General features: G+C 47.2%; 1 protein-coding gene across 1 annotated transcript in view; it reads right to left on the reverse strand.

Moving 5' to 3' along the window:
* LOC119392842 (uncharacterized) overlaps positions 1 to 26,773 on the reverse strand; it is a 159,642-nt gene that overhangs the window by 115,016 nt on the left and 17,853 nt on the right. The window contains exon 5 of the mRNA XM_037659795.2: positions 25,034 to 25,244. Within this exon, the coding sequence (XP_037515723.2) occupies positions 25,034 to 25,244 (211 nt within the window). The remainder of the gene's footprint in view (positions 1 to 25,033; positions 25,245 to 26,773) is intronic.

A 26,773-nucleotide genomic window follows, 5' to 3' on the forward strand; every position in this document is an offset into this window, starting at 1 on the left:
AGTCTATCTGCAGGCCTACATTTATATGCTACCAAAAATTCATAAGCAGAGGAATCCCGGCCGTCCCATTATTTCACGTAACGGAACGATTACAGAAAACCTGGCTCGATATGTCGACTTGCGAATTAGTAACATTCGGGCCACGTTTCATGTATTTCGTGAAGGATACTAACAACTTTTTGTCAGTACTTAGCGATATTACCGTGCTTAAAATGGTTCCTTTCTTGTAACGCTGGACGTATCATCACTCTACACAAACATTGCCTCATTCAGACAGCACCTTGGCGGATTGTTCAAGCGTATGACCAGCTTCCCGATGATAGTCCAGTAGACAGCACTACCATAGCGACACTTCTTGACATCGATTCTCCAGCTGAACAGTTCACTACGTACAGGTTAGCGGCACCTCTATGGGAACTAAGAATGGATCAAACTATGCGAACATATTTATGGGAACGATTGAAGAGCAATTTTTACGCAGTCACCCTTTAAAACCGCTATGCTACAAAAAGTTCATTGACGACATCTTTATTTGGCCTCATGGTGAATCTCAACTTCTCTCATTTATATCAGATTTTAATAAGGTTCACCCATCCATATCCTTCGCGCACGCCAACTAAGCGGCAACTATTAACTTCATTGGCGTCGCCATACGAGTAAGAAACGGTAACTTATTTACCGAGCTTAATCAGAAGCCTGCTAACCGACAGCAGTATGTTCACTTCAATAGTAGTCACGTTAGATATTGTAAATCAGGCACCCCATGCAGTTAAACAGTCCGTTTCAAACGCATTTGCTCAGAGCTAGCAGATTTCAATGCCAGCTGCGATAGGCTACGTGTTGCCTTTTAGATGCGAAAGCATCTTATGCTCGGGGCAGTGTACGTACTGTGGCGTCCGCACCCGTACTGCGCATGCGCCAACTCTCCCCCTCTCCTCGCGTGAGCGCGGCCTCCGTTTCGTTTCTCCTCTCCCGTTTCTCTCTCTCCGCCACAGCTGTGCGCTCGTATATAATGCGGCGCGTGCTCGCTGCCGTTGCACTCACCTTAGCAACGGCGCTATGGGCGCTCGCGAAGCTGAACGCAAACAGCAACGCCGGCAAGCCAATCTCGAAGCTGCGAGGCTGCGAAAGCGTGCGTTCGCTGTGCTTCCGTCATTCTCTCTCTGTGCAACGGTGTGCGAAACGCCATGAACAACGTCAACGTCAGCGCTAACGGCAGCGCCACCGCCGTGGAGCAGAGGAAGGCTCGGGAAGCCGAACGTAAACGTTAGCGTCGGCAAGCGGTAATTCAAACGCCTCGACAATCACCGTCTCATAGATCGCATAAGAGAAACGGAAACTCGATGCGCGCCCCCCGCAACGCTTTCGCATCCCACCATGGTTGCCCGTAGGGGGAGATGTGCAATTTTTTGTTAATGCAGGAACACCCCGCTCAGATTATCGATGACTCAGTGGCACGCGCGGACATGCTCGACCGTAAAGCGCTTGTTAACGCAGAGAAACGTCACCGTAGCTTCAATAGTGCTAACATTATACTCATGCATAGTGCGTCCGCGCCAATGTAGCAGCGATTGTGAAGAACCATTAGAACGTGTTGACGCAAAGCAAGCGCCTAGAAATTCCCGAATTTAACATTTACGGGCAGAGCTGCTGCGCTACTGACTCAATCTTTTACTCTGCCCATGATGTATGTATTGCCACGTCCACTTGTTCTTTTATTTTGATGTATTCGGGTTTGACCAGCAAGGACGGTTACCAACGCTCGACGCTGTCCGCGAAGCAGTGTTCGAGAAACTTCGCGATTCTAGTAGATCGTTTTGTTAAGATTGCGCGCCGCACGCGAATGTTCCAGCTTTGTCGAGAGATAACGCCGCCACCAGCGATATCGCTGGAAAGTTCGATAGCGCCTGTATAAAAGCCGACGCGCTTGACCGCTTGTCAGTTGATCGACGGTCGACGCTCTGTTCGCCGCTATCAGTGTATTGCTGTAGTTTGACTTTCAGTTTCCCGGCCACAAGTTCGGCCATATAAACAGTTTCATCTCGGACGTGCTGACTGCTGTCTTCGTCGAGGTCACGACCACGTGACAGTATGTTATGCCGATGTACAGCATACAGCGATATTTATCGCGTGAGCGTCGACCACATGCAGTATCAGCGCCTTACAACGGCGATAATTTGCGAGACCGGCAGTGGTACGCACAGGCGCACAAAGCATCGCTACCTCAAGCATCGTCAACCACGCCGTTCGTTTCAGGACGAAACGTTTGTTAAAGCTACCCGGAATGCGCACAATCGCCGATACAGACATCCCGACATTTCCTTGCGCATCAAATTTGCGCAGTTTACTATGGCTGAAGTTGAAGGAAGGTAAAGAGAACGCGCTTCGGCAGTTCGCGGTTTTCCAGTCGCGCATGGTCTTGGTCAGACCGCTTTTGTTTTCCTTCTTTCAATTAAAGAGACTAATACAGGCATTATGATGGGGCGTGCATCGTTCTGAAAATAACAGCGTGGCAGACGAACCTTGCGCTAGAGCTGCATGCGCGCCTGCGCGGACTACTGCCCGTCTCGCCCATTATCGCCGTTGCAAGGCGCTAATACTGCGTGCGGGCGACGTAGTTAAAAGTTGCCGGAGGTTGTACTTCAGAACGCGCTGCAAGTATAAGTGGATGTCTGTATGTCTTCGAATCACCTGCCGGTACAATATATTGACCCTTCTTCGCGAGCAACCTGCCATGGTGGTCTAGTGGTTATGGTGCTCGACTGCTGACCCGAAGGTCGCGGGGTTGAATCCCGGCCGCGGCGGCCACATTTCGATGGAGGCGGAATGCTAGGTGCCCGTGTACTTAGATTTAGGTGCACGTTAATGAACCCCAGGTGGTCGAAATTTCCGGAGCCCTCCACTACGGCGTCCCTCATAATCATATCGTAGTTTTGGGACGGAAAACCCCTACAATTATTACTGGCTCGCGAGCATTGCGGCTATGGTGTCGCGTTGCCAATATCGAAGCTGGCTTTCGACCCCACAAAGGGGGTCACGGTGACATGACAGGGGTGAAATATAATCCTGCACTCAGGCTTTGCAGTAAGCTAAAAATATCCACCCAGGGAACATTTCGGAGTAGTGAACACCCCCCGCCCCCCCCCCGGCGGTGGTCTAGTGGTTATGGTGCTCAACTGCTGACCCGCATGTCGCTCGATCGAATCCCAGCCGCGGCGGCCGCATTTTCGATGGAGGCGAAAATGCTTGAAACCGTGTGCTTAGGCTTGGGTGCACGTTATAGAACCCCAGGTGGTAGCAATTCCGGAGCCCTCCACTACGGCGTCTTTTATAATCATGCCGTGGTTTTGGGACGTTAAAACCCGACAATTATTATAACATTTCGGAGTAACACGCGCCGGCGTACCTCATAACAAGATGGTAGTCTTCCGTGAATTTTCAGTACATGCAGTCTATAATTACAATAGAACGACGGCTAGATACATGTACAAATAAATGAACGAAGTATAACGAGGTCGAGGTACCTAAATAAACAGGTTTAAACACTTGCCTGCGTGCCTGCTAACGCTGTAGGTAGAACGGCGGCCTTAACTTCGGAGGTTGAGGCGTCTTCACCCCGACTTTCATCCATATTCATGTGTGTTTCCAGGGCGGCCAGTTGGTTCAGCTGAATCGCGCCTGAAGTACGTGTCTCTTGCCAAGAAGTAAGCTATGCTTCACAGCTTCATTGCGACTAGTTCGAATCGGTTGATGTATAAGCGTGGTATCACTGAACAAGAGTGAACGCCATGTCTGCGCATGTCATCAACCAGCAACCGACACATCTGAAATAATCAGTGACAGATATTTCGCATTTATTGCCCTGTCGAAGCAGATAGTGATAAAATCAACCTCTATATCTTGCGTAATCATTTAATGCAGAATTGATCCGCTCCTTGTCGCATCAGCGTTTAGAGCAAACATGCATAACAGTGCCCCCGATTATCGCTCGTCGGCACGCCCTGCGAGGGGATTCCGGGTCTGAATGCGCCACTACTGATGACGATCGAACTCTGAAGGGAAGCATACATCAAGGGCAGGCCGATTGTTATCGTGTTCGTTGGTTGGACCTGACCCGAATCCCCCTGTCAGAAGATATGCCCCCCACAGTGCATCGAGAATATGGCCGATGCTTTTTCGTAGCAAATGGGTGCTCCGCGTCTCTAGTTACGAGTGTGTTTTATGAATTTCTCACGATCACAGGTTAGAACAATTAAGCGCCTCTGTATACCACGTGGAAATTAGTACTTGTCGCTGATAAGCGAGTCCGAATAAAAAAAATATTGGGGCAGCTACGCCCTGATGTTGCGAAGACGAAGGAAACAGCGGAGTGGTGGCGTTCCCCTTCTCCTTTCCCTCCTCCGCCTCACCACCATATCACTCCTCCTCAAGCTGATTTCCGCTTCGCACCCCCTTGCTATACTATACTCTACATGGCTAGGCTATGTTTACCCTCTCTCCTCCTCTTTTCTGTCCTCCTCAACCTCGCATCACTCATCCTCATCCTGACTTAAATTTCCCACCCCTTACTGTACTATACTATACGTGGCTATGCTTTACCTTCTCCCCTCCTCATTTTCCTCCTCCTCAGTAGCACATCATCTCTCGCCCTCACTTTCCTTTCCCACTCCCTTGCTATACTGTACTATACAGTGCTATGCAATTCTTTACCCTCTTCCCTTCTCTTCACACTCACTTCCCTTTCCCATTTTTCTGGGGTTTTACGTCCCAAAACCACGATATGATTATGGGACGCCGTAGTGGAGGGCTCCGGAAATTTGGACCATCTGGTGTTCATTAACGCGCACTGACATCGCACAGTACACGGGCCTCTAGCATTTCGCCTCCATCGAAATGCGACCGCCGCGGCCGGGATTGAACCCGCGACCTTCGGGTCAGCAGCCGAGCACCATAACCACTGCTACACCACAGCGAAAAAAAGCGGAGCTTAAACAGTTCCGCTGTTAAAAATAACAGTTTAGCCGCAAGGGCGAAGCAATGCATGCGATAGCAAAAATTGGTACGTTATACTAGAATGTATTAGAAGAAGGGGGTTGCTCCCCAAAAATTTCCCGCGAAATGTCATGCAAAGTAAAAGAATTTCCGAGTGAACGGAAATACTTGTAGCGCCATTGTACGGCATTTAAAAAAAAACATAAAGAAAATTATACCCCAGAGATTTTTTTGCGAGTACGAGGCTCGAGTGCACACTTGCTTAACAAGTCGTCGCAGTGGTGTGGCCTTGAGTTCACATCTTTTGCACGGAGACCTGATTTATGTTCTCTTGCCTTCGCAGATCAACGCAATTTGCGCACAAAGCTCCTATGTACGATGACGTGTTGACCAATACTTCTCGGCTTTCCGAGCGGTGGCGCTACAAATATTTCAAGTTACATCAAGTTGCACTTCACGGCAGTTTCCTGCTATACGTTATCTTGCTTTTGTGCACTCTGTAAAGTTGTGTGTGCGTAACATGTAAGTGGGCTGATCTAACGTTTCACTGACACGTACTCAGATCGGACGGCGCTGAGTTCTCAGGGCATATAAATCCCACGTATGCACGTCTAAGTTGATTCAGCAGGATGTGGAACTGCGCTAACAACACGTGTCAGTGCGGACGACATCGCGTGATCGAGAGCGCCTGAGCACTAATCCGCCCACTAAGCAGTTCAATCTCTAATAATAATATGTGGGGTTTAACGTTCCAAAACCACGATATGATTATGAGAGACGCCGTAGTGGAAGGCCCCGGAAATATCGACCACCTGGAGTTCTTTAACATGCACCTAAGTCTAACACAGGCCTCAAACATTTTCGCCTCCATCGAAAATGCAGCCGCCGCGGCCGTGATTTGATCCCGCGACCTTCGGGTCAGCAGTCGAGCGCCATGACCACTAGATCACCGTGGCGGGGCAAGCAGTTCAATGTCAGCAGAAGAGAACTTCAGTTTGTTCGTTCACTTCCGAACGTTTGCAAATAATCGGTTACCATAACCTTTGACTGTAGCAGTGGAGCCGGTAGCGACATCTTGTGGCGGTTTATCTGACTACAATAAACTATAACTTTTTCCCGGTCGCCTCAGTGTTCTTGTCGAAAGAAAATAATGAGAATACGGTGAGTTGATTATTACCTCACTGTCAACGCCTTACATGTTCGGTAAGCCGGTAGGTTGCTGCAGTGTTAGGTTTGGGAGTCTGGTTATGCTCTGCATAATCGGATGTCGTTATAGCATTGTCCATCACACACACGCCTCCGGTAACCCGGCCGAAACTAGTGACGTACGTTATTTACAAAACAGACCCGCGTGAGGACTACATCACTAGGGGCTTCACTTTCCGATATGGTGTTTTCAAAGCCGCTCGATGAAAAACACACGGTGCGGCCTACCGCGTGGAGCGGATACTGCGTCGCGCGCCTAGTGCTCCTGGCTGCCGCCGCGGCGCCACCAGTGGGGGAGCCTCTGGGGAGACCGAAAGCGAGAGCGCCGGAATTATTGCGGTGGATCGCGGCTTGACAGCGCAGCTGCTACGCGCTTGTTAGTTTTTAAAGGGTTACAGTAAACTTGCTATAGCGTTAACTATATTGGTAATCGTCCTACCGAATTTGCGCCGGCGATGCTTCAACCTAAATATAGCAAGTGTTTGTTTTATCTGAAGTGGTTGCTCGTGCGTGTTGCGATTTTTCGCGTCATGTTTTCTCTCTTTTGTTGCCGTTGCGTTGTTCACCCTCGATAATGTATATTTGTGTTACAGTTATTTTATCAACGGGAGAGTCGCTCATTGACAGGTGCGGTTGTATTTCCGAAATGACTGTTGCTCACACCTCAGAAACAAAAGCATTGTGAACATCAGGGGAGTCATATTTGCTTTATTGCACGTGCGTGAAAAAAGGATCACTGTGTTATTGGAATCACAGGCGCAGCACCTTCCTGGTCAGAGGTTCTTGCGCCAAGCGTACGAGACGCTCAACAGACATATTATTTCCTGCCCAGTGGCAAGAAGCGTTTGTAAGAGCTTTCTGATGAAAACTTTGCAGACTTCCATGGCGTGGTCGTCCGCCCCGCAAGTCCACTTTCAGCACTTCCATGGTCATAGAGAACAGCTGGTCACCTTGCAGACATCTCGTGAAAAAATATTCGACAGGAATAATATATGATGTTGACAAGGCTCTTATTACAAAACATAGTAATCGGTTTGCCACTTGCGGTACCACTGTTGAGTGCTCTTCTTCACCACGGTCAACGAAACCAAATAGTTTGTCGACTTGTCGGTCGTATATGACCCTCTGCTGTATGGCCATCTCGTCATTGATCAGGGAGCAGAACGCTTCTTGCACTACAGTGAAACCCTTGAATTCGATGCACAGCCGCTCCTTTATCAATGAAGTGAAGCCGATTCCACCTGTTTATTGGCCTACATACTTCTGGAGCGTTGAGCGACAAGGGAGCTGAAAGATATTTCTGGACCTTGCATGCTCATAACTTTTGTTGAAGCATGCCTTCCAAATTACACATTCCCTTAAAATGACGTCACTGTAGTGGGGCTTCTTCGTCGAGAAACTGCGAACTTGGTTTCTAACGAACTCGGCAGCCTTGTGACCTTGCGCAGCACCATAGAGCACCTTCATAAAACAGGCAATGTCCGTGTTATTTTCATAAAACTGTGCGCGCTCCTCAGCATCATCCACTTCTTCTTGAAGGGCCTGCAGTGCTCCTTTCATACGAGCGATCTTTGCTTGGAAGCAGCGAGTTTTCTTTTTTTTAGCTTCTTCTGTCAGTTTAACAAGGTCGAATGTAGTTTGACATGATGCATCTGAAAACGATGCCAATTCCACACACGTTTCATTCTCTAGTTCAATGTTGTTGGGCGTCGTAGCTTCAGTGCTGTCACTTGACGAGCCGTTTTGGCTAATGACAAAACGGCTATTTTGAAGCAGCATTGCCCGAGCACTCGGCATGCGACTGCGCATTATCGGCTTCTATTTCGGAGCGTGGCCGCTTATTCCTCGGAGCAGGCGTGCTCCTCGTGATCATGTAGCTTGGATAACCGGGGAACACTGTCGGCACAGCCGTTGGCAAAAGTATCCTCAACTTCTCGGTCTTCTTGTAGTCCTGCTCCGTAAAATTCAAGGCGCACACCAGGGACCTGTCATTAGGCTGCCATACTGTTCCCTTCCCGCCGGGTCCTTCACGGGGAAATGTTTCGCAGCCATGCTGCCCTGCGTTCTGCGTTACTGGGAAACTCGTGGTAGCGTATTTGCGGGTCCTTCGATGCATTCGTGGAACACAACAGGACACAGCAGTTACGCGGCATTTTGCCTAACGTATAAAATATCACACATGCGCAAACAGTCTTGAGTGACACTCAGTGCGAGCGATTCATGTGGAGAAAAACAAGCACTACCATGAGCTACCCGCTGAACGCGCGCTCCTTCCCACCCGCGCGTCGCGTGGAGCCTTCCCTAGGGTGCCTTGATGCGCGTTTTGTTGCGCGTTTTGTCCAGGGTGAGGACATCTGCGGCGTCTACTGCGGCGCGGCTGCCATATTTTAGCCCACGGCTTCTTACCGGCGTCTCACCCCTCTACGGCAGCTGCGCTGAGAGGCACGAGACGCGGGGCAAAAAATGGCGTCGTGGCGGCATCAGCCCCTTCAAAGAATGGCAACACCCTAAGGGGGGCGCACACATCGAGGCACACTAGCCTTCCCCTACTACTGGCGCCCTCCTAGCGAAATGCGGCAACAACTGTCAACTCCGCTTCCCCGCTCTCGCCCATTGCCTGCGCCGCGACGCGGCAGGCCGCAACGTGTGCCGTGGTGTGTCGAGCGGCCGTGGTGTTTCTAAGAACTTCAAAACTCAATGAAAATACGTTTTAGGGTGAATTTATGGCCGATATTGTGTAGATTACCCGTATATGCTCCGCAACAGTGCTATGTAGGAGTCAAACTGTATTGAAATTCTTGTGTCGGGACTCCTTTAAAACATCACGTTGAGTTCGGGATTTGTGGTGAACATTGTCTTTGCTTTAACCTGCATGCAGCAATGTGGGTATTACTCTGGTACGAAATGTAAGTATGCTATATTTTGTAGAGATTTGTTGGCACTTTGTGTAGAATACGAGTTTTCGACAATGGCCCCCAAGGGGCTGGTGATCAGGAAAATAAACTCGGATGTTTAGGCGCCACGTTAACGACGCGCTGTTGATTCATCTTGTGAAATTCAATTCAATTCTCTTTATTTACCAGAATAGCAAATATTCTGGACGGACTCCTAGGCTAAAAGCTGCAAGATGCACTTTGACGGGTCCCAGGAAACTATTTACATAGGCGTATCTACCGGGGGGGGGGGCGGCGCAACGTATGCGCCTTGAGTTAGAAGGGCGGAGCCCCCGCCCCCAAACTTTTGACAGTGGTCACTGTCGGTTGCATACTGGGAAGCCATCAACCGAGGCGAAGCTTTACTTCTACACAGAAATCCCTTAATTATATAATGCAATTCGTCCTACGCTTTTGCTGTGGAGATTGTCTTCCTTCTATCACGACCGCGCAATGTAGGTTCTCTGCGGTTCAGGCCGCCTATGCGACGCTTTCGCGCTTTGCGCTACAATTCATACTTCACAACCAAGTTGGCAGGCTGTGTATAACCACAACGTCCTGCTCGGATAAACACTCGATGTTAAGCCGTTGTGCTATTTTGTTCATCTTGGACCGCAAGTTCTCACGCTCAGTGTCAGGAACTTCATGTATTTGTAGGTTTAGGAGCCTACTATTCCATTCAAGGGCGTCATATCATCGTGAAGCTTACTAATGTCGCAATGAGCCTGAGCTCTTTTCCATTTTTCCACCTTTCGCTTTACACTGTTGATGTTTCTTTTTCGATCAAGACAATCATGGTGTTACTCCACTTCGTTTGACGGTTCAACGAAAGTTTGTCGCCATAATTAGAATGGTATTCACTTGTGACAGAATAGACAAAAGTATTTTTACTGTCGTTTTCTTTAGTAATTTCCCTACAGCTGATATTCCCTGGTTAAGGGAAACACATGAGTTGTTCAGCATTCACCACCCCCGTTGGACTCATCACCTTCGGAGTTAGTAAAAACAATACATTTTTTAAATGCGAAGCATTTCTTAGCGAACCCCAGGCACTTTGGGCGTTTCTATCTACGTATCTATCTATCTATCTATCTATCTAGCCGCCTACGTCTGAGCGCTGTCCTGGTCGTCTCCATAACTTCTAATATACCAAAATTGGCATAACAGGGGATCATTGCATGAGGAACGCGATTCACTGGTCATGACTTGAATAACGCAAAATACCTGTCGCGTACGTCATGAAACCCTTTCTCTCAATCACGTGTGGCACATACCCGCATAGCAGAGTTTATGTTATGCGGGTATCTGCCACAGGTGATACATAGTCTCAACCAGCACAGTGAACGCGAACTCACACATTGACACGCAAGCAAAGTGATAATAATAATAATTGTTGGGGCTTTAATTTTGACTATCTGGTATTATTTAACGTGCACCGAGATCGCACAGTACACGGGCATCTAGCATTTTGCATCCAGCAAAATTCAACCGCCGCGGCCGGGATCGAACCCGCGACCTTCGGGTCAGCAGCTGAGCACCGTAACCGCTACACTACCGTGGCGGACACAAGGAAAGTGAGGAAGCTGAAGACAGAACATCCCTGGAAGACGCTCAACTACCATGCACTCGTTCAGGTGGTCCGCAACGTGGACCACGTGGATTACGCAAAAACCGGAGTCAATGCTTCCTACAATAAATCTTCCGAGAGAACCAGGCCTGCAACATTGATTTATCAAGACCCAACAACGCCTGGTCTTTATACTGCGTGACAGACGGCGTGAATGTGGACAGGGCATCAAAAGACCTCGCTGCCACGTGCAAGACAGGAGGCGTCATAGATCATTTCATCGTAAGAGGCATCCAAGATTTCCACCAGCTGTGCTATACCTTGCACTTCACTACACTTAGACCACTCGTAGCCGCGATCACGAACGGATTCGATGAACAAGTCCGGTCCAGCTGCTGGTGCTCACGTATCACGGTGATGAGGACCTCGTTCAAGAACTGTCAAGAACTCCTTCTACACATACACATGGGTTCGTGAAACGTGCGTGTGTTCCCGTCATAACAGATAAGTATAAGCATAACAACTGTAACGCAACTCTAACAACTGCAACTGTGACTGTAACGTACGTGCAGTGCGCCTGCGTGTGCCACTCGGCTGTGTGTATCCAGGAGAACTTTGCTGAATGAAGCTTAGTTGCAAGAAACGCCTGTCCTGTGCGTTTGTGTTTCTTCTTTGTGCTGTTCGGATTCGCGCTATCAAGTATTGAAGAATATAGGCACTACATATCAGCTTACCGCGTCTGGTGATGGTAACATCCATGTTGCTGTTGGCATCGTTACGCAATTGTAAACAACTATAATACATATGCGACTCTTCAACATATCAGTGTGCGTATGCCGATTCCACATTTCTCTAGCGCCATTCCGTAACGTTTCGCCACAGTCACCATCCCGCGCATGCTTCGCATAACATCGATTCCCATGGTGCGTGGGATCTGCCGAATTTTTTAAATTACACATCGTTCTTGTCAGTGTTACAATTTAACTGTCAGTAAGCATATAAAGCATAGCTTCAATGGCGTCAATGGCTTTCGCAGGTTCTTCACTGTCGTCAGACTCTGGTTCAGAACATTTTGTTGTCGACCGATGAAAGCATAAATTTCCAAAATTGGTCGGTCTCGACTTGTAAAAAGAGTGCGAAACAAAGAGTGAAGAGAAGAAAATACAATGCTCTCGTTTATAGCTAACGCTTACCTAAAGAGCCGCTTACGTGTGGTGTTCAAACAAAAAGAAAAGGCAAACGTCACAACACACGTTTGCAGTTTGCTAGAAAAAAAAGTAAAAAACTGGGGTGGTCACATGTTAAAGTACTAACAAGTCTTAGGGCGCGTATCTAAAAGTGCTAATTATTCGTGAAGGCGAGTGATTGATGACTGACACAATTTGAGTTTGTGTGTTATTTTCTACTCTACAGTCTTAGTTTGTGTTCCACGTAATGTTTTTTTTTTCTGAAACGCTTGTAGCAGCTCCCCAGTCCCGCATACGCATAGCTCCTTAGCGTCACCGCATAAACGTCACCAATGCCACCGTCAATGTGCTATTATCTACATTGTACAGATCCATCAATTTCATCCCAAAAATTATAGTGCCAATTCTAGTTCACCAAAACATCTCATTCACGCGGCGTCCTCAATCTAAACATTCAAGGCTCTATCTCTATCTCAAAACTGCGTTGCAATCAAAGTGGTCGACATGCGGCGACTCGCCGTAAGCTGCAATAGATAACTTAAGGCATCTGTTGCGTAGCAGTCACAACTTTATCTGGGTCTGTAGCACACTATGTGTCACAGGTAAAAAGAAACGCAATACTCCATTTGAGCGCTTTTCGTATGATATGATCAAGTCAACTTTGTCTTCAAGGACTTTTATCCGAGGTGATGCAAAAAATGGCGCAGCTTCAGCAGTCGCGCAAGGCTGGGTAGCAGCAGACATGGTGGGCACCTGGCCGGTCCTGGCTTCGCTAGGCTTTCACCCTCTCACCTCTTTCTTTCCCACTTCTCGCTATACTATATTATACATGGCCCTGTCTGCTCTCTTCCTTGCTCTCTGCTTTCTGTCATTCGAAGCCTGAATATTTACTATGGTTTTTCCTCTCTTTCTATATTTTTCTTTTTCTCTCTCTGTACTCGTTCTGCCACCCTTCAGAGTTATTGCATCGTGCACAAATCGGCGCACGTGTTCTGGGATCGAAGCAGAAAAATATGAGTAAGGCGATGAGGAAAGGGAGAGAGTGCGTGCCGGTCCATGATAATTTTATATCTCGACCCACAGAAAACCTCGACCATGACAGATCTGCTGTAAAATTAGCGACTTGTCTAATCTCTTTAAGGTATATCAAGTCAGTGATGAAGCAACTAAAGTAACACAGATCATTAGCCCATGCATATATTTTAAATGGATCCGACTGTCAGGGTACGAAGCCGTCATGTCTTCAACAAATGGTGCATGGAGCGAAATCATTGTTTCTGTGCGTCGTGAACTTACCCTTCTTTCGCAACCAATTGCGCCTCACGATGACAATAAATATGCATGCACTAATGTTAAACAAAAGAATAAATCCATGTTTACTCCCATAGGCGTGTATAAATTGCCTTCAAGCAACCTTGATTTTAAAAAAATCCACGCATATCCACGATGTGAATGACGAAGAGTGGGGCGAAGCTGGGATTGTTCCGTAACCATCTATATCCCGTGACATTGCCCACCCTTCGTCATGTATATAAGTGCCAACAAGTGTGTAGAGTATATACATTTTATTGGTCATAATCTGTATGTCTTGTTGAGTTCTGGATTCCGTTTTCCTTTCATTATCACCGCTTTATGATCCGTGAAATGTAGAGCCAATGGGTCATCGAACGGATCTAACCTGAAGTTGGCAAAGACTAGGTCTATGCACATCACCCTGATGGTTGTTGGCTGTTTACAGTCATACGAAATGCATCGTAAAGCGTATCGAGACGTCATATACTGCGCAAGCCAGTCGTTGCCGGTCACGCTTGAACTGTGCATCGGCGCCTCCCATCGCCGGTAAAAAACGTTTCTGGCGTTTAGCCGCTGATTCCCACTCTCTTATCTCCGGGTGTGCTTGTCGACGTTGCCGTTTAGCCGCTCCTTGTTGCGCCTTCAACTCCGGGTCCGCTCGACGTTTAGCCGCTGCTTCCCGAGCTCCCAACTCCGGGTCCGCTTGTCGACGTTGCCGTTTAGCCGCTGCTTCCCGCGCTCCCAACTCCGGGTCCGCTTGTCGACGTTGTCGTTTAGCCGCTGCTTGCTGCTCTCTCACCTCTGGGGTAGCTCGCTGTCTGCGTCGACCCTGCCTTTCGCGGGCAAGAGCGCGTTCACATTCGTTCACATCCAATGCAGAAAGAGAATGTGTGGTCTGGAGGGCACTTATATAGACATGTTTGCACCACAGTGTATTTTTTTCTGCAGCGCCCTCTCCTGTATTTTTTTCCACACATGTTTTCGTTCTTTTATTTAGTTTTGATTTTTGTTCGATTTTCGGAGCACCCTCTCGTGTATTTTTTTTTTTCACGAATCATCAGTGATTTGCAGACGGCGATACGAAACTTCGCAAACGGCCGAATCTCCTCAGAGGCACTGCGAATTCTAAAACTTTGTAATAATCAAGGAAAAAGTGTCCATCTGATATGGGCACACGCTCACACATTATCAGACGGTAGCAATGACGCGGCGCACCGCATGGCTCGAGGACTTACAGACCGAGCATCGATTAGTGCCGCCTCAGGGAATACCGATGCATGGGAGTGGGAAGATAGAATGACCACATTTCACGAAATTACAGTACATCATAGATTGCACAGGCGTACATTCCCACACCATCAGCCGAAATTAAGCAAGAAACAGTCTGTGGAATGGCGGCAGTTACAAACCCGATCCTACCTGAGCCCAGCTATCATGCATATAATACACCCAGATTTGTACACGGCAGCCAAGTGCAGACACTGTGACTCTAGAGCCACCTTAGAGCAAATACTATGGGGATATCCAGATGTAATAAAATTAAGTGATCTGATGTGTGTTTTTTTATTTTTCGTTGCACCCTCTCATGCATTTATTCTTTTCACTGATATTTTTTTCCGTTTCGGTTTCCGTTTCGTGTACCGTGACTGACGCGGACGGCGGACAAGGCTCCATGGATCATCATAGGAGGTTTCAATGCCCACCATCCTGCATTGGGAAGTACAAGGACAAGCAAGATTAGCAAGCACCGCCTACAACTATGGCCTTACTCTCCTGAACGATGGTAGGCCCACTTTTCTTCGAGGCGTGACATACGGAGCTGCCTCTGCTTTGCTTTCGTCGTCTCCAGCTGTCTCGCCAGATGTGTCAAGTGGTTTCCAGCAGTTGAGGCTAGTGGTAGTGAGCACATTCTGATCTAAACATCAAAGTTTGTCTATATCTCGTCCATGGAGGACCATTGGAACGATTCAATGGACGACCTTCAAATATGATATGGATGATGCTTGCAGCGAGGGTCTATGCTCTGGGTTAGAGCAAACAATTAAGGGTTCAATGCGAAACTCCACTCGCACGTTGATCATCTCTTCCATGCGACATGGCTTTCACATGGAGCTGGAGCGATGCTGCAAGGCGGCGACTTCGAGCACTTTGCCGGCGGGCGGAACGGGAAAGCCTGGAGGATGCCAAAGAAGATTTACCATCGCATGGATAGATTAGCATCAGAACCTTGGCCAAGGATTTGCCAGTAACTAGACCCCTGCAAGCCACTTTCTCATATCTGAAAAAGGTGCAAGGTCTGCGTTACCTTCCCGAACAGCGTGTTCCATTCAAGGCGCTAGCGCTTTTTCAAGGGCGAAAACATCGATGTCGCAGAAGACTTGTGTGCAGATCGCCACCCGAGCGACTCGTCCAGATTCTCCAAGACGAGGTGACGTCCCCATTCCCGTGGCTGCCGCATGAACCTTCTTTTAAGAATGGAGGAGCTCGAGGCGGCACTAGCTCTTCCCAGGCGTTCTACATCTCCCCGTCCAGATGGCATATCAAACCGAGCCTTATGCAATCTCGGAGAATCCTCAAGGAGAGAATTGCTGAGTCTTTACAACTCCTCATGCCTGAAGGGCAATGTTCCTCTCGAATGGAAAGGAAGCCGCTTAGTGCACCTCTTAAAGCAGAACAAAACTCCACTCGAACTCTCCTTGTACCGCCCATTAGCTCTTGCCAGTTGTGTAAAAAAGATAATGAAACGGATGATGTTTGGCCGCCTAGTATGGTACCTTGAGCACCACAATATTTATCCGAATTGTAAATTTTATTATTGGTTTCCCGACGTAACCTCCCGACGCTCTTCCATCAACAATGCGGTTGATCTGATTTCATATGTTCAGCAATAAATGCCCTGTAAGTGATTATCTGCAGCTTTGTTCTCAGATGTGAACCACGCATCCGATAACGTATTACATGAGGATATTCTCGATGCTCTTGCCACGGTTGGCGTAGGTGGTCCAGTTCTTTTCTTTTGTGGATTGAAAGTTCATTTTTTGTGCAAGGTCATTCTTTGGGTTAACTGACGATGATCCAACTACGCAGGGGCGTTCTTCAAGACGCAGTGCGCAGGCCCAGCGCTATTCAACGTCGCTCCTACTGGGATTGCTGAATACTTGCCACCTACCATCAAGATTTCGATATATGGAGAAGACATCTGTGTTTCGACACATCCTCCAATAAGCTCGCGGCTTCAAAGAACAGCCACTTTGACAGCGAGCTACTTGTGTAAACAAGTTTTGGAATAGAAGATCTGCAAACTTGCCGAAGTAGCACGTCCACGAAATCGAGGTTAGACAGGAAAGACGCTCAACCTACAACTGAGTTTGATAGGTATGAAATTAACCCATTGACAACGAGCGCGCATGCTCAGGAACCAGTATGCCTCTTGAGAAAACGTGCTGACAAAAAGCAAACAATAAAAACAAAATGGATATGTTTGGACTTGACACTTGTTACATTTAGAAGTGAAGAAACCATGAATGCTACGTTTCGTTCTTGGTGAGGAGGAGATTAGAGCGTAATGGCGCAAGGTGTGAACATAAAAATAAGCAGGATGGATTTAGAGAGGGCAACAAGGTGAAATAGCACCTAAGTCTATTAACTCCCCAAGTAAGCTGTCTCCCTGAAAGATGTATAGAAGGTACACTATGCACATGTCTGCAGTTTCATTGATCCTGCCCCACTCACGAATCTCCCTCTCGAGCCTGCCCCTAATTCTCCCAATTACCTCGGCACCAGAGAAGAGAGCAGGGCACCCGCACTCCCGACACTACATCGAGAGGTGAACGTCGTTACTCTGACTCGTGAGGGACGTGGCATGCTCTCTAAGTCTGTCATTCAGACATCGCCCGGTTTGTCCTATATATACTTCACTACAGCTAAGCGGCACCCTGTGCACGACCTCCATATCGCAGGAAAGAGACGGGTGCGCATGCCTTTATGAACAGGCCATTGACTACCATTGCCCAGAGGCAAGCGTGCACAGCCGTGATAAAAGGTCTCAGCATATCACCAGAAAATGTACACTGGTGGCGTTCACTCGCAAACCCATGGCGCCTTATATCATCTCAATCAACGGGCGGACCATTTCTTATGCCAAAACCCACAAGTTTCTTGGCGTAATCATTGACAGAGACCTCTGTTAGAGTCCGCACGTGGCCTACATGAAACAGCACCTCACACAAATTTCGCAGTTGTTCAAGTTCTTGGCAGGGAAGCCGTAGGGGATGTCACGAGACGCAATGCTGAAACTTTGCACCGCAATCTTGCTCGGTTTTTTTAATAAAGTCTGCCCATGCTGAGCAACACTTGCACGACAAATAAATATTCGTGTTGTGCAGGCAGCACAAACACTCAGAGTTTGCCTTAGTTTGCCCAGATCTATGTACGTCATCAGAGGAAACTATTGCGATTGCTCGGGACCATCCAATGCAAACATTACAGTGGATGTCCTGAAAGTGCACATTAGACATTTTGCACGTGCTCCCTGTCACCACATTGCAACACTGCCTTCAGACGGTCACCAAGCATCGTTCTCTAAAATTATCGTCAAATACAACGACAACCTTCCCTCTGGCTTAACCACGGCATCTCAACCATCCATGCCCCCTTTGTGTCTTATTCGACCCACTGTGCATCTCAGATGATGATATCTGGGGTTTAACGTCCCAAAACCACGATATGATTATGAGAGACGCCGTAGTGGAGGGCTCCGGAAATTTCGACCATCTGGGGTTCTTTAACGTGCACCTGAATCTAAGTACACGGGCCTCAAACATTTTCGCCTCCATCGAAAATGCAGCCGCCGCGGCCGGGATTCGATCCCGCGACCTTCGGGTCGGCAGTCGAGCGCCATAACCACTAGACCACCGTGGCGGGGACTGTGCATCTCAGTGTACCAGGAATCACGAAAAAATCTCAGCTGTCATCGCCTGTGCTGAAACTGTCTCTGCTTCTTTTGCACGACAGGTACGCGGACAGTGTACATTTTTATACTTATGGTTTGACAAAATTCCAGTGTTCGTCCGGTGCACTGATTATCCCAGCAAAAGACATTACCATCAACTTTAGGACTGACCACTCAACAACGTCGACAGCTGAGGAACTAGCCGCTCAGCACGCTGCACTTTGTCTAGTCGATCGGGAGCCACCTCGAAAATGCTAGATCTTCAGCTACCCAAAGGCAGCCCTACAATGTGTGCTATCAGCTCTGCGTCGCGGGCCATACAAACAGATCGCATTTGAGATTAGCTGTCTTCTCCATACTTCACATAAGAAAGGGTACCACGTGACGTTTCAGTGACTGCCAAGTCACTGCTGCGTCATACGAAACGAACAACATGCCGATAATGCCGTTCGGGCAGCTGCGCAAGGCACACACGAAAAGAGCACACAACTTTCAAGGTCCGACGCTGCCAGCAGACTTCGAGTGCTTGCACCGCAGGTCATGCTCTCTCCATAGTGCACACCAAGCAGCCGTACCAACCGGAACAACCGTCAACACCTCTTGTCCTCTTTAATGCATCTCTGCATGCCAACTGCGCTCCGCCGAACAGAGGTCACTCTGCTTTGTCGCTTATTGTTAGAGATCGCATTGACGAAGTCTTATTGACTTCGTATTGGAATGGACGACAGCGCTCTATGCGATGCATGTCGTTGCGAGGAGACGCTACAGCACATTCTGTGCGACTGTCCGGGATATAATGTTAAGAGACAGTCCCTGGTGCCCGCTCTAACTCCCCTTGACAATAAAGCAATGTCTGTTGAAACCATTCTTACATGTCGTCGAATGAAGACATCGCAGAGGAAGGCGACGAATGCACTATGTAGGTTTTTAAAAGAAACGAACTTGGACAAGCGCTGTGACATTCATGACGCGTACCATGCAAGAGTGACGGACTGTGACTCACGGTGTGTGTGCTGTCTTTCTTTCATTTTCCTCTCCATCTGTCAATCTTTCCCATCCTGTTCCCATGTGTAAAGTCGCAAACTGGTTCTCCTAAACTGGTTAACCTCCCTGCCTTTCTTTCTATACTATTTCTGCTCCTCTTATATGCATGTGTTTTGTTTTAAAGGGACACTAAAGAGAAACGATGAATCGGTTTAGATCGATAAATTGTGCTCCGAGAACTTTAATGTCGTTAATTTCGCCATCATAGGTTTATTAATACAGGAAAAAATCAAGTTCAAGGTTTCATTTTTAAATTTCGTGCCGAAATCTCCCCGCGTGACGTCACGGATTTTAAAGTGTACTTATCGTAGTTTGGCGCCATTGGCTCAACAAAATAACCCCAAACTTGGTATGTTAAGTCTATGGCCCCCTCAGAGGACAATGTACTTCATTTTTACCGATTAGGAACTACGTAGTCCCTAGTAGGCGCCGTCAAAACATGTGACGTCAGGGCGAATCATACGGAAACTTTCAAGGTGGCGTCGCCACCCACATTTTGTTTTTGCGTGTTTTCTCGCTTACTAAACGTCTTGTCACAGCAAGTGTGGTGTTTTTGGTGTCGTGAACGAGTACTTTACTAATATGAGAAAAATCGTTTTGCTCTTTAGTGTCCTATTAACAGGTTCTGCCATTTACACAGGAAGATTATTACTTGTTTAAGAGGTTTATGTCGAAAGATCCGTGCATATGACCTGAACGCGCCAGCACGACACTTTCTACGCTGCAGAGTTTTTCCTTTCTGATGAGTGTTTCTGCTTGATTATTTCACTAATAAAAATTCGACAGATCTCAGGCATTGTGGGAATCCATTTCATGCGAAGCAGTCAGCGCGTAGCTGTCTATGCTGCATTTTATTGGCTTTGATTCAAGCGTTACGAGGTGGATCGACGTGTTTTTGTAAATGAAGTAGTTGCGTGCGCATCGTGCGCTTACCAAGCACCTACTACACTGACGTTTAAAGAGTAACTTATGGTCTGACGTAACGTCATCCCAGTTAGAGCACAGACCTGTTTAATTGAAACGAAGCGCACGCTACGGTAGGATTCACATTTCGCGTGCGATGCTGAGACTATCATACCTAGCATTCGTTTGCGAATTGCTCCATGGTAGAGCAACGCTTGAATATAGCTTTCTGATTCATAAGAGTACATAAGTAATATTTATTCGACTTTTATAAAAGTGCCGCCAGCACTGGAACCAAAATTGACGTTACACATACATGATTCTTGCACATAGGGTCTTTTTGCAAAGCAGTTTCAGGACATGGCGTGGCTATGTAGTAGAATATACGTGACCACAAGCGGAATGTCTGGGTTTGATTCCTGCTGGGATCCTCATTTTTATTGGCATTGTCGGGTCAACGCGGCTGATGCCGCATTTTCTTGACGCTCTCCCGTTTAAATTATCAATGTCTTTTCTCGCCGTTTCTGGGTAGATATGAACTGTGAATCACCTGTGGCGCATACCCGCATTCCGCAGCCCGTGTGTACGGGTATGTTCCATACGTAACTGGAGGAAAGAGTTTGATGACGTACATGCCAGGATTTTTCCATTATTGATGTCATGATAAGTCATACCCTGATACCCTCATGTGCCTACTTTGGTCAACTCAAAGTTAATGAGGCGACCACGACAGCGCCCAGACGAAGGCGGTCAGATTAGATAGATGATAGATTTATGACGACGACAGACAGATGATAGATTTATGACGACAGATAGATAGATAGATTTATGACGACAGATAGATAGATAGATAGATAGTTAGATAGATAGATAGATAGTTAGATAGTTAGAGATAGATAGATAGATAGATAGATAGATAGATAGATAGATAGATAGATAGATAGATAGATAGATAGATAGATAGATAGATAGATAGATAGATAGATAGATAGATAGATAGATAGATAGATAGATAGATAGATAGATAGATAGATAGATAGATAGATAGATAGATAGATAGATAGATAGATAGATAGATAGATAGATAGATAGATAGATAGATAGATAGATAGAAACGCTCAAGGTGCCTTTGGTTGGCTAAGAAATGCTTTGCATTTATTACGATGAAGAAAACATACGTATGACCTTTAAAAGTCTCCACAACAACACATCCTCTGAAGCACAACAAGTACATAGAAAAAAAGTCACAGTTTAACCGCAAGGGCGAAGCAATGAATGCGATAGCAACAAATTGTAGTGTTACACGAAGTGAGGCTGGCAGCTAACTGTTTTGTATCCGATCTCGCGTAACTACAAAACGCTGGTGTAAGAGAATACGGCCGCTCCAGGGAACGATGCTCTTCGCATAGTCACTTCGCGTTGAGAGCGCAGCACGTAGAAGGGTATACGAGCCGCCCGCTGTGATGGCTTTCGAGATAGCGCGCGCGCCAGCGCCCTTAGATTCAAAGTTCAAAGTTGCTCCTCGCGCGACGGGACACTCCCCCCTCCCCTCGCGTCTTTTAAGGCTCGTTAAAGAAGGCTGGGCGTTTCCTGTCTGCTTCGACGGCAGGCCTCCCCCGAGCGGGGTGATGTTATCGCATGCACCCTCCGAACGATGGGCCGGCTCGTTTGATCTCTGCTTCGGCCGCGTTGATCTCCCCCGCTCGAGCGCTTTTACCCGCGGTAGAACATACAATGCGCGGGGGGATCATATCAATTTGGACTTCACAGCGGAAGGACATGACGGCGACGGCAACGGCAAAAACCTGTCGAGACTGTCCATATATTTGCTATCGCAATAAAAATGACTGAGTGACAACGAAAGTTTGAGCTATTGACAGCACAGTAATACACCTATTACTTTACCACATGAATATAAATCTCTAAAGTGCAGGTCATCGAAACAAATGGCATTTCCGAGAGGCAATGCAACAAATATACTTCAACGCAGTAAAAAGTGCAAACCACAAAATGTACACAGAAATAATGCAAGATGCGAATGAATGTGTAGAATAGGGCTGACGCGCTGGAGTTTTGAGTACTGTGGCGGAGCCTGGAGGCGTGCGCCAAAGTTGGTTGGGTAGTCAAAAATGGACGCCGACCGTTGAGTTACACAGTTCTCACTTGCTTTGAGCGTTTTACTTAATTTTGCGCGTAGTTTTCAGACTCAAAAAGTGCTTAAAACGTACGCAGAAACTTGTCCGCTATGCCTGCAAAGCCTGACATGTTTGACGAGCGATCCCTGCTTCAAGAAACCGTGCCGAAAGCAGGCGGACCGGGCGACGGCTCTGAGCAGCGCGCGGTCCCGAAGCGCGGTCGCCGCCGTTATTGTGGCGTGGTTAATTGCCACGAACATGAGGGTAAGGATCCTAATGTGCGGTTCTACCGGTTCCATGGAAAGCCGTACGAAGTGGAGCGACGGAACCGCTGGATACGTGCCGTGCGACGTGTGAAGTGAGTACGCGAGAAAAACTCGGTCTGCTACGTAACGTGCTGATTACTTTTCGATATATTCCCTGTGTGCAGTCCTGACGGCTTTTGTAAACTATTCATCATTGTATTGAGCATCAATGAAAGCGAAGTTTCATTTATTTTTTAGGAAATATTGGCTGCTGCATTGTACTACCTACACTTAAATTTTCATTGTATTACTTCATTTTGTTTTTTAATTACATCACTTCTTGCTTCCTTTTGTTTTCATTGTTTACTTCAGTTGACCTTTCTTGCTGTTTGTTTCGGTCAGAAATATTTACCGCGTGGGTGGTCGGACCATGGCAAACGTTTTCAAACGTAAAAAAAACGAGGAGCGTTATCTTTAAATTTGGCAAGGTTAACACGCCACGGTGAGTAAAATGAGGCGGAGGTGGCATTTCCGCTAAAAAAATCACCTTTGTACAGCAATAAAAAAGAAGCTCATACCATGATTTGATGCACTGACCACAGGATAAAGCAGTGTGGGCTCGTCTAGGTGCGGCGAAAATGTGGAAAGAAGCTCGTTATTTCTAGTGCGCCTCATAACCTGCTAGCTCCTCGTTTTATTCCTGTACTGTGAGCCGTGCCCGCTGTGGGGCGCAGAAAAGAGCGCCACTTTTAATTTCCGGACAATAACCCCGCTTCGCCACACAACAAACATTGCGCGCCGTCGCTCCTCGACCGCCACCGCACGCTGACAGAATTTGACGAATTCCCTGGAAGCAAATGTTCAGAATTACGACCGGGCATGGTGCAAATGTGTGTTTGCGAATGAATGCGGCAGAAAACGGCACACGGCGCGAATGCGCTCATTCGGGCCGCCGACGGCTAGCCTGCGTCACTGGACCTTTCCTGATTCCGTTTCGTCGTGTAATGCAAACCATTTCGGCTTTCTTAACAGCAATCTCTTAGTTTATGCACTGTCGATAATCGCGCGAGCATGCCTCGTAGAATTCACCTCGAGTTCAACATCGTAAGAGATTCGCTGCACTTGCGAGTTGTAGCGCGCCGTAACGGTCCCTTCAATCTCCTGCACGTCGTAAACGTACTTCGCGTTGACGAGCTTCTTGCCTTTACGCAGATTGCTTGGCCTGAAGAACTCAGCCACGCCAGAAATTGGCCGAAATCCAAAGCGCAGCACAACCGACAGCGGCGGCTTCATTGTGTATCTGAGCTTACTGCTGCATGCGGCCGCCAGTCTGACTACTCGAAACCAACGAACTTATCGTAGGGGGCGCTCTTTAGCACCCCTTTCGCAGTGCCGCCTGGGCAGCCAGTCAGGCCTATAAGAAAAATAGCCTCAGAGGGTGAATAAAACCATGCAAGCTATGCAAACAGGAGCATGCTTCGTCATGACGCTGAACACGAAGAAAAAAGCACTCACCGCTGCAATCTTAAGATACATTACATCGTCGCAATTAATATGCCCAAGCAGCTGTCTTGGTGCTACGTATTACACGATGGGTAGACTTATGGTTCCATATTCGTGAGATCACCGCTATTTTGGGTTCGTGTCGTTATAGGTAAGCATTACGATAGCATGTTTTCTGTTGAACATAGGCTCTACTCTTTCAATTGTATGCGAACGCCAAAAAGACGTTGCCTCTTACTCAGGTATGTCAAAATTGCGGTTACAGCGAGGTGTCTTTATCTGGGCCTTTACTGTACAAAAACGAGGCGTCTGGCATTCGCTCTTTAAACGAACTTCCTGGCGTGCTGAAAATTTCGAAGAATTGTTAGATATAAGCAGATAAAACCTGGAAAGGAAGCTATCGCAGTATTTCACGCGACTCAAACAGATAAAACAGCAGCAGTTCATAGGTTATTTTTTAGTCTGCTGGACACAAACCTTGATTTCGGGGAAGTGAGAGCCGCAGTGACGTACACGCATGAATATATTTCTCCACGTAAAATTGGCTTGCATTTAGAGATGTGTTGACCAATTAGCGAATACGTTGCTCAATGTCGTTCTTCGGACCGTCCTTCGCTTACTGTCATTATTCAGCAGACTGACGAAGAAAAAAAGGATCGGCAACTTCCATTGGCTGAAATGAACTGATGTTTTTTTTATTTTCTGTGAAGCGCACTAAACGGCAGTCACTGACCACATGGGAATACTAAATAGGGCAGTGGTACTGACATTTATGACGTATGCGATTCCTGGTACTTTCTACGAGCGCCTCTCAGGGGACGCCGTAGAATCGCGGGCACGACGAACTTTACAATTGTAGGCCGGCCCTGACAAAAACCTTCGAAATTCTCAGTCTGAGTCGTCGCTGCTGCGCATGCATACTTTCCCAATGACTTCAAGAACACGATGATGTGGCAATGAACGGTGCTCCACCGTGACTATATACGGCGCGATGTCGCAAGAGGATCCCGTCAGTTCGCGACGGGCGAAGAGTTTCGGGAGTGCGGCTGAGTGAAGGTCAATCGCCCTGCCGACCGTGGACGTGTTGGTGGACTCGCAGTCCAGCAGATCCTTGTAGATTGCGTCAACCTCGTACTGCCGGTTCCGAGGTACGCCGGAGGTATTCTGGGTCAGCCAAAGGCGGATGTCGATTTCGTGGAGGGGACCCGCTCCGGTGTTGAGAAGGTCTACACAAAATGTCTTTAGCCGGGGCATTTCTATCGCTGCTTCCAATATTTGTGCAAGCCTGCAAGGAATGTCACAAGTATCATTTATTTCGCCCTTATATGCCCTTTAGGAAGCGTGACATAAGGAGTGGGCGAGGATTATCACAACGTGCATGGTCATGAAACGAACGCAAGATTTGACACAAGTGATTTTCAAAGAAATCAAAGCGAAACAAAATTACATATTAGCTCTTCGGTGATGACAAATTCTTGAGCACGGGGTGTTGCTGAAGACAACGTTTCGAAATGTCTTTTCTTCAAGGCAGCAACTACCGGGTCCTCGGGTAGGAGGTTGACTAATTAACCTCCTGACCGACTCAAGAGCACAGTAGAAGATATGACGTACGATAACAGATTTTCTAGCCAAGGAATTATTCACGCATTTCTAGTACCACTTCTTTATGCCCGAAAACAAGCAAGCAGGCTGATTTTGCCTTCTTCCGAAGATTCATAGGATTTCGATAGATGAATTCCTTACCGCGCAAATTCGAGGCAGACCTATAGTATCCAAAAACAACACAGCTACTGAGCCGCTATAAAAATTTCTAAACCGGAAGACCAGCGACAACTTGTCGTCAGGGCCAAGAGGGCAGTTGAAGCCAGAGGGTTCCTGGACTCACGAGTCACTGACATATCTCGCATCTTGCCGCTGCCTGTGACGAGTGTCAGCTGCAAGGGCTACCGCGTGCTTTGCGGCGAAGCGCCAACAAAATGAAATGCAGGACGCGTTCGGAGGGCCAAATTCAAAAATTATTTTCTTCCTTAAAACAAAAAATGATTTGATTAGACTTTCTTACTTACTCAACGGTGTAGTATACTATCAAAAGCCGCATGACGAGGATTTTTACTTGGACCGCATCAGTATGAAAAATACGGTCAAACATGCGACAAATCGCATATTTTCTGTAATTTCACAATTTTTTTCGGGAAGATTTGAAGTCTATTTTACCCCTAGACATTTTTGTACTAAAATACACATTCCTGAAAATTATACTATTATTAAGATTGGTTAGGGAGAGTTCCAGATAGCTCAAGAAAAAATCGCGAACTTCGAAGATTTTCGCAGTTTTTGAAGATACGTAGCTGGTAGTGAAACACACAAATTTCGGAATTCATGAGTGGGACAACTAAACAGAACCTCTGCGATGGCGCAAGCGTGGTTTCGAAGCTCACCACACAGAAATAGGTTTTATACACATTTTCCCATAAGGCACAGTTTAACAAATACAAGCGAAATTCGAGGAGGCGCCATGATAGTGAAAATTTTTTTTAGCAAAATTATTTTGCCACAATACTCTATGTGGCACAGGAAAAAGGCACAAATTTTATCAGCAAAATCTGCGATGTGCGAGCGCCACGTCTGGGACACTTGGCATGGAATGACCCATACATACATACATATATACATACGTACATACATACACATATATATATATATATATATATATATATATATACGTGCGCGTTGCGTGTCAGCGGTATATATTTTTTTAATATTGCTTGTGCTTCAAGCCTACGTCTGCGGCTTACGTAAAAAAACTGCAGCTAA

The sequence above is a fragment of the Rhipicephalus sanguineus genome, chromosome 1 (assembly GCF_013339695.2).
Source record: "Rhipicephalus sanguineus isolate Rsan-2018 chromosome 1, BIME_Rsan_1.4, whole genome shotgun sequence".
NCBI lineage: Eukaryota > Metazoa > Arthropoda > Arachnida > Ixodida > Ixodidae > Rhipicephalus > Rhipicephalus sanguineus.